Source organism: Protopterus annectens, chromosome 12.part0 (genome assembly GCF_019279795.1).
Source record: "Protopterus annectens isolate FY-2018-M chromosome 12.part0, PAN1.0, whole genome shotgun sequence".
Classification (NCBI taxonomy): Eukaryota; Metazoa; Chordata; order Ceratodontiformes; family Protopteridae; genus Protopterus; species Protopterus annectens.
In genome coordinates, this window is record NC_056746.1 from 649,134,542 (window position 1) to 649,149,687 (window position 15,146).

A 15,146-nucleotide genomic window follows, 5' to 3' on the forward strand; every position below is an offset into this window, starting at 1 on the left:
TTACTCTATTCAGTAGCTTGTAAATAACTTTATATAGATGCATGTCTGTCAGTGTCAATTGAAACAAAGGCATTTGCTGATGACTTCTGGCTCACATTTTGTCAGAGGGGTTATAACCTGTTGCCAGCAGTCCTACACAAGCTAGGACTGTTGGCAACAGGATACAGTCCTACACATGGTATTTGCTTTAGAAGCCATTGTCAAATGCTTTTGCTTTAATGAGCGGTTACTTATCTGCTTTTTATTAAGTACTTTCATATATAAAACAGTTGTTAGCTTCAAGTACTGTATTTTTACCTAGAAGTGAATATTAAACAGTGGGTTTAAATCTCAATTTGTAATGGGTTTCTTTTACTAGGTGTGAATGACAGAGGAAGTGACACCCACTACACTCCGTGAAATCAAGCTGCGATTTCTTTGCCAGGATGACATAGATACAGTGAAGAGACTTTGTAGGGAGTGGTTCCCAATAGAGTAAGTAGTCCCTGTAACTTGACTTTCATGCTTGACATTTTTCCCGTTTGAAGAATAAGGTGAAGTTTCACATCTGGACTTTTAACCTTGGTCATTTTTACAGAGTAAATGAAGTAACTAAAGCATGTGATAACTGAAACCTTTTTATTGCTATTAAAATGAAAGGCTTCAGACATTAGAAAAATGTTTAATATTTTTGTCGCATATGGTCATTGAGCATTAGTGTATTTTTCACATTTTTATGTAGAAAACCAATTAATATAGTTATGAACAAAAACTTTTTGTCTGCCCTTTATACTGTCTTCTTTCCGTTCTGAGCTATTCCTCCAGTAGGAACACAGTGTTAATGTTTTGGATCTTTAGACTGCAACCTCTTAGTTTTAAAACCTGCATGGTGGGGTACAGGCGTTTGGTTTTACTTAGCATTTACTTTCCATTGATCGTAACTTACTATCAAATTTCTACCCAAAACACTTTCCAGCACCATTTCCAGTATGGAAAAATATAATTTTACCCATTATTCTTCATTCTTTGTTTTGTTAAACTTCAGTGGCTATACTTTTATATGTCTAGTGTCGTCAATGTGTATTTCTGACTATGTATAGTACACCTAGGCACATATATTACACCTTTAGGATTAGCATATTATTTTTACTTACATTTGGTAACTGGGTGTAGGAGCTCATTTCTTTCCCCCATATATTGCAAAGCAGTGCAATATTGGCATTTAATTTACTTCTCATAAAGTATATCTTATTTGAGAAAGAGTCTTGTTTTAAAGTAGAGTGACTGTCTGCTTCATATTCTTGTGTTTACAAAATATCATTCTAGGTGTAATACCCACCAGATCAGAGATGTTGGCTTAGACATCAAAACATGCCAGAAATATTAAGAGTCTCTGCAACAGAAATAACACTCACTAACTGTAATAAAATGAAAGGGATATTTCAACTCCTATCAGTAGAAGGTAGGTCATTATTAAATGCTAAATATACATGGCCATGGCTTTTAAAAGATTACATACAGTAAACTAGCTCTGTAGCACAAATAGCTGGAGTCCTAACTGTGACTATATGACAGGGGTTTAGTTAGCTGTCCTGATGCTGTAGGAGCCAGGCATAGAAGGAGAAGAGTGAAGGGGTGTGTGTCCTCCTCTCCTGTCCTAGGGGTGGAGAGGAGAGGGTTATGTACATTTGCAAACACAGAAGGCAGTACAGATGTTCATCATAGTCACTTTTGCAGTGCTCTGTCTTGGGAATTCCTACCTGCATGAGTTCACGTTTGGCCCTCATACCAGAGAATTTCCCTATCCTCCAGCTGGCGGACACCCTTCCTACCTGATGTCAATGGTATAAAAGAGTCCTCAGCTGGCATTGTATTCAGTTCTTTCTTGCTGTCTTAGATTGATGTTAAACATTTTGAATTGATCATTAGTTTGTCAGTCAAGCCTGAAATCAGAGACACCAAAGCTAAATAAAATGTTAGGGAACCTCTTTTTATTCCTTTGTTAGAAGTTGTTTGTGATTAATGCCAGTTAAGCGCAGAAACTGCCTTACATGCGAAAGACAGATTCTGCACAGTACTTTCATTTGTTTTGCTTAGCCCTGAGCATGAAATCCCTAATTGTCAGTTTTGCGCCTGGTTTACTTATATGACTGTTAGGCATAGGGCTGACACCCTCAGTAGATGCTTTGTAGAAGGTAGTATTAGGCTTATGCATGCAATTTCATTCACTGGTCCCCAGGCCGACATCCTGAAAAAATGTAAAGAGAAGTGCAGTAAGGCGAAATGTGTCAGGGTGGGTGGCGATATCCTTGTGGTGTCCGACAGTCTGTACCAGCTTGAAATTGTTAATTCAGGTGAGGCACATTTGCAGACCCCCTATAGCAATTTTTAGTTGGCCTGAGTCCTCTAGCATGACTTCTGTAGAGGCTGTCATGTCTTTGGCTCCTTTCATGTTCTCGCAAGCTGGAACAGGGTGGACATCAGTTGGGACTGAGGCAGTTTGTAGGTCCCAACTTCTAACTCATGTTCCTCAGTCTTGAAGTGAGAAAGAGGGATCCCTTTGATAGTAGATGGGGAAGATCTTCCTGTAGGCTGGTCTGAGGGCACAGTTGCCTGTCTGTGTTCTGAGGCTTTACCATTTGTCAGACCCAGACTCAAGGCTCTTGAGTCAAAGTGGCATCTGGAGTTCATCCAGCCTTCATTGCCTAGATCGCCGGATTCAGCATATGACCTTGTCAGACTGGTGCAGGATTTCATGGACTTCATGAAACCAAACAGCCTTTCCTGGAAAGGGAACTTATGACAGAAAGAAAAGAAAAACAAACACATCTCTCCACAGAGGAACTCTTTCCTGTGATTCTGATCGGGAGGAACTAGTTTATGTGGAACACTTACCCTCTTAACAATATCTTGACTTAGATTCTGAAGACACGTTGTACAAGGGTTCACCTTATAGGGTTTTATCTTTTGGAGACATCCTTCACTGAATGATGTGTTCTCCCGCATATCTTTGCAGTCTGATTCTGTACTTCCTATTCCAGGGAAGCCAGCCTGCTTCTGTAGGGGTGCCTAACACCCATAAACATCTTTACAAGAATCAACTGGCAGACCCAGCTGTGGTGTCTCTTGAGTCTGCCAAGGGAAACAGAGGGTCTGGATTCAAGAACCCCTTGCCAGGTGATAGGGAAAGTAGGATCTTAGGCCAGTTTGGTCAAGAAAACATGCACTTAGTCTACCCTGGCCATAAGAGCTCTCAGCTGACAGTTCCACATGCACAAATACTTTGCATCTGTACAGGAACAGATTAAAACCAAAGCAGAAGGGATTCAAGGTAAGATCCTTAAGAGGGAGATCCAGGAACTGTCCAGTGTTAACCTCCAGGTGTTCAGACACTCTCTTAGATGCGGTTGTGATGATGTTCTTCGTGTTTCACTGTTGCAGTCATTACATTTGGGTAATCTGCTGGCAGGTTGCCCTCAGTCAGCCTGACTAACAAAGTCTTGGGTTCTGCTTCAGTTGCTGTCTCCTGATGTCCTTCATGGATGCATCTGCAGTCATAACAACTGGGTTGTCCTGTCGTCAGGCAGCCCTTCGGTCGGCCGGATTCCAAAGTCCGGGTCCGGCTTCGGCTGATGTCGCACTTCACCCGACGTCATCTCTGTTGGTCTTCGGGTATAAAGGCATCAGCCGACGCCATTTTCCTCAGTCTTTCTTGCCGCGTGGCCAAGCAGAAGCTGTTCGCAAGTGCCGGTCGGTCAGATCCAGAGATTACTACTCCCGAATACTACTTCGAAGACTTCTAAAAGCTAAGTACCCCGTTGGGGACTCTTTCTTGCCTCAGCCGATGTCAGAAAAAGTCAATAACTGTTTAACTTGTGAGAAACAAATACCTCATAAAGATTTCCACTCTTACTGTTTGCCTTGCTTAGGCCCAGACCACGACGTAGCAGCCTGTTCAGCCTGTGCCTCATTCAACCGACGAACGCTTAGGCGTCGGCCGGAGTTTGCTGAAGAGTTGTTCGGCCCAGATTTGCCGTACAATATGCCGTCAGATCCTCCGACTACCCAGATTGTTAAAAACGCAAAGAAAAGACCGACACTCGCGGTCCGCGGTTTCGGCGAAACCATGGTTAAGCAAACCATGAGTGTCTCTGTTTCGGCCGAAACCGAGAAAACTGATCAAAGCACAGCTGAATCAATGACTACTACTGAGGCTCCTGCTACCTTACTTGAAACGGCCTCAGAAATCTTACCTACAGTGGTTACTAGTGACTTATCAGACACCATCCCTTTGGATGTCTCTACCCCAGCACGTGGTGCTGCTAGGCCTCCTGCAGCCATGTCTATTAAGGCCTTTGCCAGGGCTAAAGCAGCCAAATCTACTAAAACAGTGCCTGTTAAGCCCCCCCCCTACTAGGCCCACTTCTAGTTCACAAATGCTTACTCTGGCAGAGGATTTAATATCCTTAATTAGGGGATCTCAATCTCACCCAGACAGGGCCTCTCAGCCCCCAGAAAAGAGACCTAGAGCAGAGCCCCCCGAGCCTGTGTCCTCTGATGATTCCGCAGAGGAGACTGATATTACAGACCAGCCAGAGGCTCAGTTCTCCAATTATGAAGACTCAGATGCTGAAGAATCCATTCCAGCTGCTTCTCCACCAGAAGAATTCTCCTTTGGGGAAACCTTACATGCCATGCGAGAACATTTCCAATGGCAGGAACAGGATTTCTCAGATTCCAGAAAAAGACTTAGGACTTTTCTGCACCTACCACAACACAGGCCTTTAGCTATACCTCCTGTCCTCTCTGTTGTGGACAATGCATTTAATGATGTCTGCACTGCACCAGATTCCTTACCTCCAGCCCCTGTCAAACCAGATAGATTTTACAGGGTCCCAGACACTCATCACCACTTATACAAGGCCCCACTTGCAGACCCCGAAACCATATCCCAGGGGCCTAAGGCAGCAGCCTCGACCACAGCAAAAAACCCTATTCCTTCTCAAAGGGAAGCCAGGTCTTTAGACAGATGGGGCAAAAAGGTTTACACCTCTGCTACTCTCTCAGCTAGAGCTTTAAATTGTCAGTTTCACATGATACAATACCAAGAGTTTATGCTTGATCAGTTAACTAAAAAGCTATCCTATTATGATTCTATAGATAAGAAATATATATTAGAAATGGTAAATAACATACAACAGGTTAGTAACCATTCCTTAAAATGTGGCTATGATGCACTGGAGGCTTCATTTAGATCAGCCATGACTGGCACAGTGATAAGAAGACATGCATGGCTGAAGGAACAGGTCTTACCGGATCATGTTAAAGCTAAGTTATTAGATGCACCTATGGATAAGGCCAGTTTGTTTGGTACACCTGCTCAGCAGGTAATGAAGAAAATGGAAGAAAAGGCAAAATCTGTACAAACAGTTAAAGATTTCTTGCAAGTTCAACCCCCAAGGTTTAGCAGGAACTGGCCTGCCAAAAATTAGTCCTTTCCTGACTCCACAAGATCCCAAAGGGGCAGGAATAGACGTCCCAGAGGCAGAAATCAATCCAGAGGGGGTGCCTACAGAGGACGACAGTGGCAAGGTAATAACAGAGGCACAGACACAGCCACTGCCACTACAACAGCACAGTGACTTGATTCTAACTCCGCCTACCAGGGAACAAATAGCAGCACCATTAGGCGGAAAATTAACCTTATTTTCGAAAAACTGGCACAATATCACACAAGACAAGTGGATTCTGCAAACCATAGACCAAGGATACCGGTTCCACTTCCACACTTTACCAGTCAAAAGAGGAATGCCAAACCTGCCTCCAAATCAAAAAACAGAAGCTCTACAGCAGATAATGCATCTAACAAAGATGAGAGCTGTGGAAAAAGTGCCAATAACAGAACAAGGCAAAGGATTCTACTCCAGACTATTCCTAGTTCCAAGAAAGGAAAAAAGCTGGAGACCTATTCTCGACCTGTCCACCTTAAATACATACATCATTGTCCCAAAATTCAAAATGCTGACCCTCCAGCAACTTCTTCCCATGCTGGGCAAGGAGTGCTGGCTGGTAACTCTAGATCTCAAGGAGGCATACCTGCACGTCCCCATACGACCAATTTGCAGAAGATACCTCAGATTTCTTGCAGGATCAGAGCACTATCAATTCTCAGCATTGCCTTTTGGCTTATCTACTGCGCCCAGAGTATTCACAAAATGCCTGGCATCAGTAATCGCTCACTGCAGACTACAGGGAATCCAAATTTATCCATACCTGGACGACTGTCTGCTACAGGGGGACAACAAAAGCAAGCTGACAACAGATTTACAAAGGGTCATTTACTTGCTACAAGCACTGGGATACACAGTCAATTTACAAAAGTCAAGGCTGATACCATCCCAAACAAGGACATTCTTGGGCGCTGAATTGGACACAGTAAAACAAATGGCATTCCTAACTGCAGAAAAACAAAAAGAACTCCCTCTTTACTTCTTGGCACTAACAAAACAGAACAAGCTAACAGCAAGAAAAGTTCTGCAGGCCTTGGGCTTCATGGCATCCTGCATAATCTTGGTTCCACATGCCAGACTACATATGAGAAAACTACAGTGGTACCTAAAGAATTTATGGTCCCAACACAGGCACAGCCTAGAAGCAGAAATTCCTCTAATCCCATGCCTAAAACAGGAGTTCCTATGGTGGGCTCAAGCATGCCAGTCAAATCCAGGCCTACCTTTCCACACCTATCAAGCAAGCCAAACCATCACAACAGACGCCTCAGACCTAGGATGGGGGGCTCACATGCTGGACAAATGCGCATAAGGATTGTGGACACAGGACCAGCTCCATTTGCACATCAACCTAAAAGAAATGCTGGCAGTAAAGCTGGCAATCCAAAAATTCAGACCATTCCTCAAAGCAGGACATTTGATGATAAGGACAGACAACACCACAGTCATGTGGTACATCAACAAACAGGAAGGCACTCATTCATACCCCCTATGCAGAATGACTTTGGACCTTTGGAACCTGGCGCTCAGCTACAACATCCAGTTACAGGCAATGTTCGTACCAGGAAAAGAGAATACTCTAGCAGACATGTTAAGCAGAACCACCTCGGATGCTCACGAATGGATGCTACACCCGGACATCTTCAAGGCCATCTCAAAGAAATGGGGAATGCCACAGATAGACCTATTTGCTTCCCCTCTCAATCACCAGCTCAAAAAATTCTGCACAAGGACGTTCCACCCACTTGCATGGAAAGTGGACTCGCTCTCCTTCAGCTGGAAAGGTCTGACAGCATATGCATTCCCACCTCTTCCCTTGATACACAAGGTATTACTAAAAATCAAGGAGGAACGTCCAAGGATAACCCTGATAGCTCCAAACTGGCCAAGACAACACTGGTTCCCATTGCTGAGGAGCATGTCCCGGGACAAAATATGGCCAATACCCCTGATGCCTTTGATGTTAACCCAGAACAACTACAGCATCATGCATCCAAACCTAAAAACTTTGCAACTGACTGCATGGAACATCACATAGCAGCAACTAATCCAGAGCTTTCCCAAAGGGTTAAAGACATTATCCTTGAAGCCCGCAGACCTTCAACAAGAAGGAACTACGCAGGAAAATGGAAAAGGTTTGTCATTTGGAGCGCTGAAAGAGGAAAAGATGTGTCCAATATAGACATTGCTAACATTCTGGAGTATTTGGCAGAGCTTCTACATACAGGCCTGTCCTATTCCTCCATCAAGATACATGCATCAGCTATTTCAGCAGAATACAGCTTTGATCCACCTGTCTTTTCACATCCTTTACTCAGGCAGTTCCTCAGAGGGATCAAGAATGTAAAACCTCCTAGGAAACCACCATTGCCAGCTTGGGACTTGAACTTTGTGCTGGAAAAGTTGACACTGCACCTTTTGAACCAGCAGCAACAGCAGACCTGCAGCATCTATCGTGGAAAACTGCTTTCCTACTGGCAATAACCTCAGCAAGAAGGGTTTCTGAACTTCAGGCCCTAATGGCAGTACAACCCTTCCTAATCTTCCACCAAGATAGAGTGTCCATGAGGACTAATCCTACATTTATGCCTAAGGTGGTATCCAGAGTGTCTTTAAACCAGGCAATCCACCTACCTACCTTCTTCCCAAACCCACAAAACAGAGGGGAAAGAATGCTGCATACCTTGGATGTACATAGACAGCTACGCTACTACCTGGACAGAACAAAAAGTAACAGAAAAACTGACCAGCTGTTTGTAGCCTATGCAACAGGAAGGGAAGGAAAAGCAATTTCCAAACAGACAATCTCCAAATGGATAGGAAATTGCATACGATTCTGTTACTCCTTTCATGGAAAACCAATTCCACAGAACATAAGGCCTTATTCTACAAGGGCAACAGCCACTACCACAGCCTTCTTACGAGGAGTGGCAACCAAGGACATTATTGAGGCGGCTACTTGGACCTCCGTGCATACATTTGCCAAACATTATAATTTACCTCTGTATTCCAGATCCCAAGCAGGGTTTGCCACTGCTGTACTGCAAGGGATCTTATCCACACCATAATCTATTCTTCCTCCTCCCCTAGTTGGCTATGGTATTCTACCCAGTTGTTATGACTGCAGATGCATCCATGAAGGACATAGTACAGTTTTGTACCTACCATAAATGTAGATGTCCGAACTGGATAGCATCTGCAGTCAGGATTACCCTCCCTCCTTCCCCTCTGTGGTACTCCTAGGGTATTTACCCTCCTAATAGCTAGCTGGCGGGGGGGAGTCTCTTATGGTGTATTTGTTTGTATATATGTACATACATGCTTATTTTTTGTGTTTGCCTTCTATCTTTTTGGAAACATTGGCATTTATCCAAAATTTAGCCTTCCAAGAGGGCAACTGGCATCTGGGGCAAGAAACACTGAGGAAAATGGCGTCGGCTGATGCCTTTATACCCGAAGACCAACAGAGATGACATCGGGTGAAGTGCGACATCAGCCGAAGCCAGACCCGGACTTTGGAATCCGGCCGACCGAAGGGCTGCCTGACGACAGGACAACCCAGTTGTTATGACTGCAGATGCTATCCAGTTCGGACATCTACATTTATGGTAGGTACAAAACTGTACTTTCCATGATGTCAGGTCGTCAGGGGTATAAAACATGCAGCCGATGCCATTTTAATCCATCTTTCTTGCCGTGCGGTGCCCGAAGCAGAAGCAGTTCGCAAGTGCCAGTCAGCCAACTCCTGAAATTTTCGTTTTCAAGTTTCAGAACCAAAGTCTTCAAACTAAAGCTAAGTACCCCATTTGGGAAACTTTTTCTTGCTCCTTACCGATGTCAGTAAAAGTTAATAATTGCATTACTTGTGGGAAGCAAATACCTCATAAGGATTTTCATTTGTACTGTATTCCTTGCCTAGGCCCTGATCACAACGTGCCTTGCTGTCGGTTTTGTGCTAAATTTAACCAACGCACTATTAAGCGTTGGTATATTTTTGCTTCTAAATATTTTGGTTCAAGATTTAACTACCCTGAAATGTCGTTGGTTAGCAATCTGACTACCAGAGTTCACAAAAAACGCAAGGGAAAAAACAGAGACACATTCTCTTAGATGCAGCTGTGATGTTCTAGACACATCATGTAGGGCAGCTGCTACAGGGTCTGTGATTAGGAGACATGCTTGTCTGTGGGATCAGCTGCTGTCAGAGGATGAAAAGTTGACCTCCTTATTGCACCCTTAGACAAGTAGTTTCTCTTTGGACCTCCTGCTGAGAAGGTGTTTCAGCACCTGGGGTGGGAAGTTGGTATAATGGATAAACTGTTTACCTTACAGACACAAGGTGCAGGGTTCAATTCTTACATAAGGTAATTGTCTAGACTTAAAATGGCCCAGAAGAACAGTTAGTCTAGTACTAATTTATGAACTTAAGTAAAAATCAAGTCTTTTCCCTGGGGATCACTTTTGCAGCACTGATTGACAGGGACACAGGAAAATAATTTTCTTGGGTGGCGAAAACAAGGGGACCTTTTTGGCTAGGCTTATATAGGCCCCAGGGCCGATAGCCTAGTACCTACCTATGAACCTATGAGTTTGTATGAGAAGTAGACCTTGAAATCTGAGTGGACTGTTATCCTTCATCACTACCTAGATATGGCAGAAATTATCTTGTTAACCCCCCCTCCCCAAACAAGACAAACTGAAGCATTTCAAGGGACAAAGGACCAAGTTCCATAAAAAGTTGCAACATTACACTGCGACACACCTGAGAGAGTTAAACGACCCCAGGCCCAGTAAGGAGCAGCTATGACTATTCCAAAAACTTCCTTTCCCCTTCCAAATCCTACCTCAACCCTCTTCTCTTAACTCACACAAACACTAGGGGGGAAGGATTTCCCTGTTTTCCACAGCCTGGATGCAAATCACCCAGGACAAGTGGGTGCTCTAAAATATAAAGAAAGGCTACTACTTGCAACTTTGTAGGATTCCTCCTTTCTTAGGTTAGTTCCAAAACAACCATGATGCCTTATTCCCAATGAGATACAGGACCCTGTACAACAGGGATTCCTTCATTTAGCTTCCCCAAAAGAGATGGGCAAAGGATTCTATTCAAGGCTCTTCCTGATCCCCAGAAGGGAGGGATTGTAGAGATCTATTTTGGACCTTTCCAGACTGAACAAACCTTTAGTGGTTCCCAAATTCAGAATGCTTACCTTTAACACACTTCTACCTCTCATCGTGCTGGAGGCATGGATGGTGTTCTTGGAACTGTAGGATGCCTACCTTCACATTTCTATTACAGAGGAACACATACTGTTCCTGCACTTAAAAGCAGAGGATCTTGCTTCCAATCCTTTGTATTACAATTTGGCTTATCTGCTGCACCCAGAGCTTTCACCAGATGTTTGGCACTGGTCATTGTCTTTTACAGAACTAAAGGGGTACACATCTACCCTTATCTGAGCATCTGACTCATACAAGCAGCATCTCTAGAAGAGCTTCACAGAGCCATGCAAACCAGTATGGAGTGGTATCAGAATTTATGCCTGACCCTCCACTCCAAATGTCTGTGTTGTGCCTAGTGACCAGTGTCATGTTTTTGGGGGCAGTCCAGGATTCTACAGAAAGCCTTTCTTTCCTAGCACAAGATGCCCTTTCTTGTAAGCTGCGTCAAGCTTATTTGCGGCCAGAATGCCATCTTGACCAAAGATATCCTGAAGTTTCTAGGACACATGGCTTCTTGCATCCTTATGGTTCCCCCTAGCCAATCTCCACATGAGAAAGCAACAGTGATTGCTAAAATCCTGCTAATTCTACCACCAGCACTTCCTGGAAACCACCGTTCCACTCTTCACGTGCCTAAAAAGGCACTGGTCATTATCTTTTACAGAACTAAAGGGGTCCACATCTACCCTTATCTAGGCATCTGACTCATATAGGCAGCATCTCTAGAAGAGCTTCACAGAGCCATGCAAGCCAGTATGGAGTGGCATCAGAATTTATGCCTGACCCTCCATTCCAAATGTCTGTGTTGTGCCTAGTCACGTTTTTGGGGGCAGTCCAGGATTCTACAGAAAGCCTTTCTTTCCTAGTACAAGATGCCCTTTCTTGTAAACTACTTTAAGCTTATTTGTAGCCAGAAGGCCATCTTGACCAAAGATTTCCTGAAGTTTCTAGGGCACATGGCTTCTTGCATCCTTATGGTTCCCCCTAGCCAATCTCCACATGAGAAAGCAACAGTGAATGCTAAAATCCTGCTAATTCTACCACCAACACTTCCTGGAGACCACCATTCCACTCCGCACTTGCCTAAAAAGGCAGTGTGTGGGTGTCAGTGGGTGGTAGGGAGAAATCAGGAGACAAGGTAGTGACCTTAGTTCAGATTTGGCCTGGGGATGACGCACTTGAGAAATCTGAGAGTGCAGGCATTATGGGACAGGTATATTTCAAGACAGCAAATAAATGTAAAAGAAATTATGCCAGTCATTCGAGCCATGAAAACTTTCAAAGACAACTGAACCCAGGACCCAAAAAATCCTTACAGCACCACAGTCATGGGGTACATAAACAAACATGAATGGGGTGGTACTCTTTCCTGTCATCTGTGCAGGCTTGCAATGGAACTCTGACATGTAGCCCAAGAACTGCAGTTCTCACCAGTATCGTCTTACATCCCAGGAAGGGAGAAGCTTTTAGCTGACAACCTGGGCATATCCCTCCGAGAACCGAATTAGTGCTTGCAAAAAAGAGAGATCTTTCTCGACCTAGTCCACCTGTATTGTGTGCCAGAAGTAGACCTTTTTTGCATCTACCCATAACAAACAACTGCGGAAGCTTCGCACTAGAACCCCTCAGAAATAGGCATGGAAAGTGGATGGTTCATCTTTCTCTCTGACAGGACTTTTGCATATGTTTTCCCTCTTTTGCATCTCATTCTCAGGGTTTGTAACAGATCAGGGAAGATGGGCTGATGGGTCAAAGATGATCTTGATTGCACTACACTGGCTGTCCCACCTGCTCTCACTCGGTAGGGGAGGACCAGATCCTTGCCAACATTTGTGTCTCACCACATTCAAAACAAAGGGTCTGTTATTCGCCCATATTTCAAGACCCAGAACCTCACAGGTTAATTTGTCCTTGATTACTACTGGACATAAGTTTGAGAATGTGATATCTCTTTTCAAGGAAGCCAGAAAACCAAGTACCAGAAAGTTGTACATTGCTAAGTAGAAAAAGTTTTCTATTTGGTGTTAGTATAAATGATTTTTTCCTCAGGCAGTTTATTTGTACTTTTGTACCTATCCACACTTTACAAAAAGGGCTTGTCCTCCTCTTCTGTCAAGGTACATGCCCCTGCTTTTTCTGCATACCTGCCCATGACCCCTTCTGCTTACTTGCATCCCTACATGAAGCAGTTCCTCAAGAAGATATTACACCTAAGAACACTCAAGAGGCACCCCATCCCTACCTGGGACTTTAACTTTGTTTTAGAGAAGCTCATTCTGTCTCCTTTTGAGCCTGCCGCCTCTGCAGTCATCAAAATGCTTACCTGGAAAACCATTCTTCTGCTAGCCTTGACTTCTGCAAGGTGCATCACTGATTTTGCAAATCCTCATGTGCAAGGAGCCCTTTCCAATCTTCTATAATGATGGAGTCACCCTAATGACTAATTCAATTTTTTATGCCTAAGGTTGTATCAGAATTTTCTCTTAACCAGACTTTTTATCTCTCGGTCTTCTTCTCAAACTCCCAAAACAAGGGAAAAAGAATGGATGTTTACAGACTGCTGAGATTCTACATACACAGGACCAAATTCCCTTACAGGGTGGACCAAATTCTGGTACCTTTTGCTGAGGGCAAAGGAAGGGAGAGCTATAGGCAAGCAGACCATATAAAAACGGACACCTTACTACATTGCCTTTTACTGTTAACATCATTGCAAACAGGTTTCTGTCTCCATAACAGCATATTCTTCCAGAGCAAAAGAAGCTGCGTCCGTTCTGAAAGCAACCACTTGGTCATCTGCCCACACCTTCACTAAGTATTACAACTGTGGTGCTATCTTCAGTGCCAGAGCCAGCTTTGCCTTTGCCATTCAACAGAGCCCCATCTCCCTGGTCCTGACCTGTTGCCAACCACCCATTCATGATCAGCTTTGGGAGTTTTCCTAGGATTCAGTACTGCAGCAGTAACTATGAGTAACATTGTACAGCTTTGTTAGAAACTTGCCATAATTGTAGATGTTTAAGTAAATCACTGTTGCAGTACCCTCTCCCCTCCCACTCTCTCTCTCTCTCTCTTCCTGCCTGAGGTTGTGGTGGGGCATCTCTCTCTCTTCCTACCTGAGGTTGTGGTGGGTACTATGCCCTAACACCCCCCCCCCCCACCTCATTCTCCCCTTCTACTCCTAGTTAGAGTCATATACACCAAAAGGGATCAGATGGGACCCATGGTCCCTGAGGCATGAAAGACCTAAATATGGTGCTGGCTGATGACTCCCTTATACCATTGATGTCCTGGTGTCTGGTAGGAAGGGTGTCCGCTGGCTTGGGTTTGGTGAAATTATCTCATATTCGAGCCATCCCCAAATTCCTAGAGGCATTAATTCTGAAGACTCAGTGCAGCAACAGTGATCTACTAAAACATCTACTGTTATGGTAAGTTTCTAATATAACTGTATATCTGAAGTAGGTAACTTCATTTGATCAGCAACCTGTGGGTATCGGATCCGACCTGGATCCAAGCCGGCAGCTTTCCAAGCTAAAGATCCGGCTCTCAGCTCCTCCCCATTACCCATAATACCCTGCTACCTCCCTCCAGTCCTCAGATCTCGTTTGCCGCGGCTTCTTGAAGCACGAGTGACAAACTCTTGGCTGTTAGGTGAGAGTAAGTTGGGAATTTTTCTAAAATCTCCTTCAAATTTGTAGTGTGTGTGTGTGTGTGTGTGTGTGTGTGTGTGTGTGTGTGTGTGTGTGTTTTCAGACCCCTTAGTTAATTGAAATCAGTTTTGGTTCAATTTTAGTTGAAGTTTAGTGTGTTCCCCTTCCCCTTATCTGTATGTTAGGGTGTGTGCGTGAGTGTCATTGCCGAGGGCCCTAAGGCCATTTTTTCAAAATGCACTGTGTGGTCATAAGCTGTCCCCAGGGGATGGCCACACTCAGTGCGTTCTTTGCCTGGGGGTAGCCCATTTAACATCGGGCTGCCAGATATGTGCGGCCTTTAACCCCTGGGCGCTGAGAGACAGGAGGAACAAGTTAATCCTGGCGGGACTCTTGCCCGCGGATTCTTCTTCCTCCTCTCCCTCAGTGGCACGAATCGCAGCTGCGACTGTCCAGCTTTCAGCTCCCCCTCCCCTGGCTGGGACTCAACCTCCCACTGTTTCCCAGGGAGAGGGGGACTCATCTAAGAAAGAGAAGAGGCATAGAGAGAGGGAGAAAGAGAGCAGAGATAGACATAAAAGTCACAAGCTGCGGGCCGACTCAGCCCCTTCGGCCCCGCCGACTAAACTGATCTGTTCCCCCGTGAGGGTTTCCAGGTCCTCCCCCTCTCGACTCCGTTCTCCACGCTTCTCTCCGGGGCCGAAGGAGGAGTCACGGTCACCTTCGAGGTCGTCTAGGCGGCCTTCCCGGCCTGCCTTGGTGACTTCTTATAGGCCTACTA

General features: G+C 44.6%; 1 protein-coding gene across 1 annotated transcript in view; it reads left to right on the top strand.

The window, feature by feature from the left end:
- The first annotated feature begins 362 nt into the window (after positions 1 to 362).
- The window catches only part of NAA60 (N-alpha-acetyltransferase 60, NatF catalytic subunit), a 961,262-nt gene continuing 946,478 nt past the window's right edge, over positions 363 to 15,146 (top strand). The window contains exon 1 of the mRNA XM_044089782.1: positions 363 to 474. Within this exon, the coding sequence (XP_043945717.1) occupies positions 365 to 474 (110 nt within the window). The 5' untranslated portion in view covers positions 363 to 364. The remainder of the gene's footprint in view (positions 475 to 15,146) is intronic.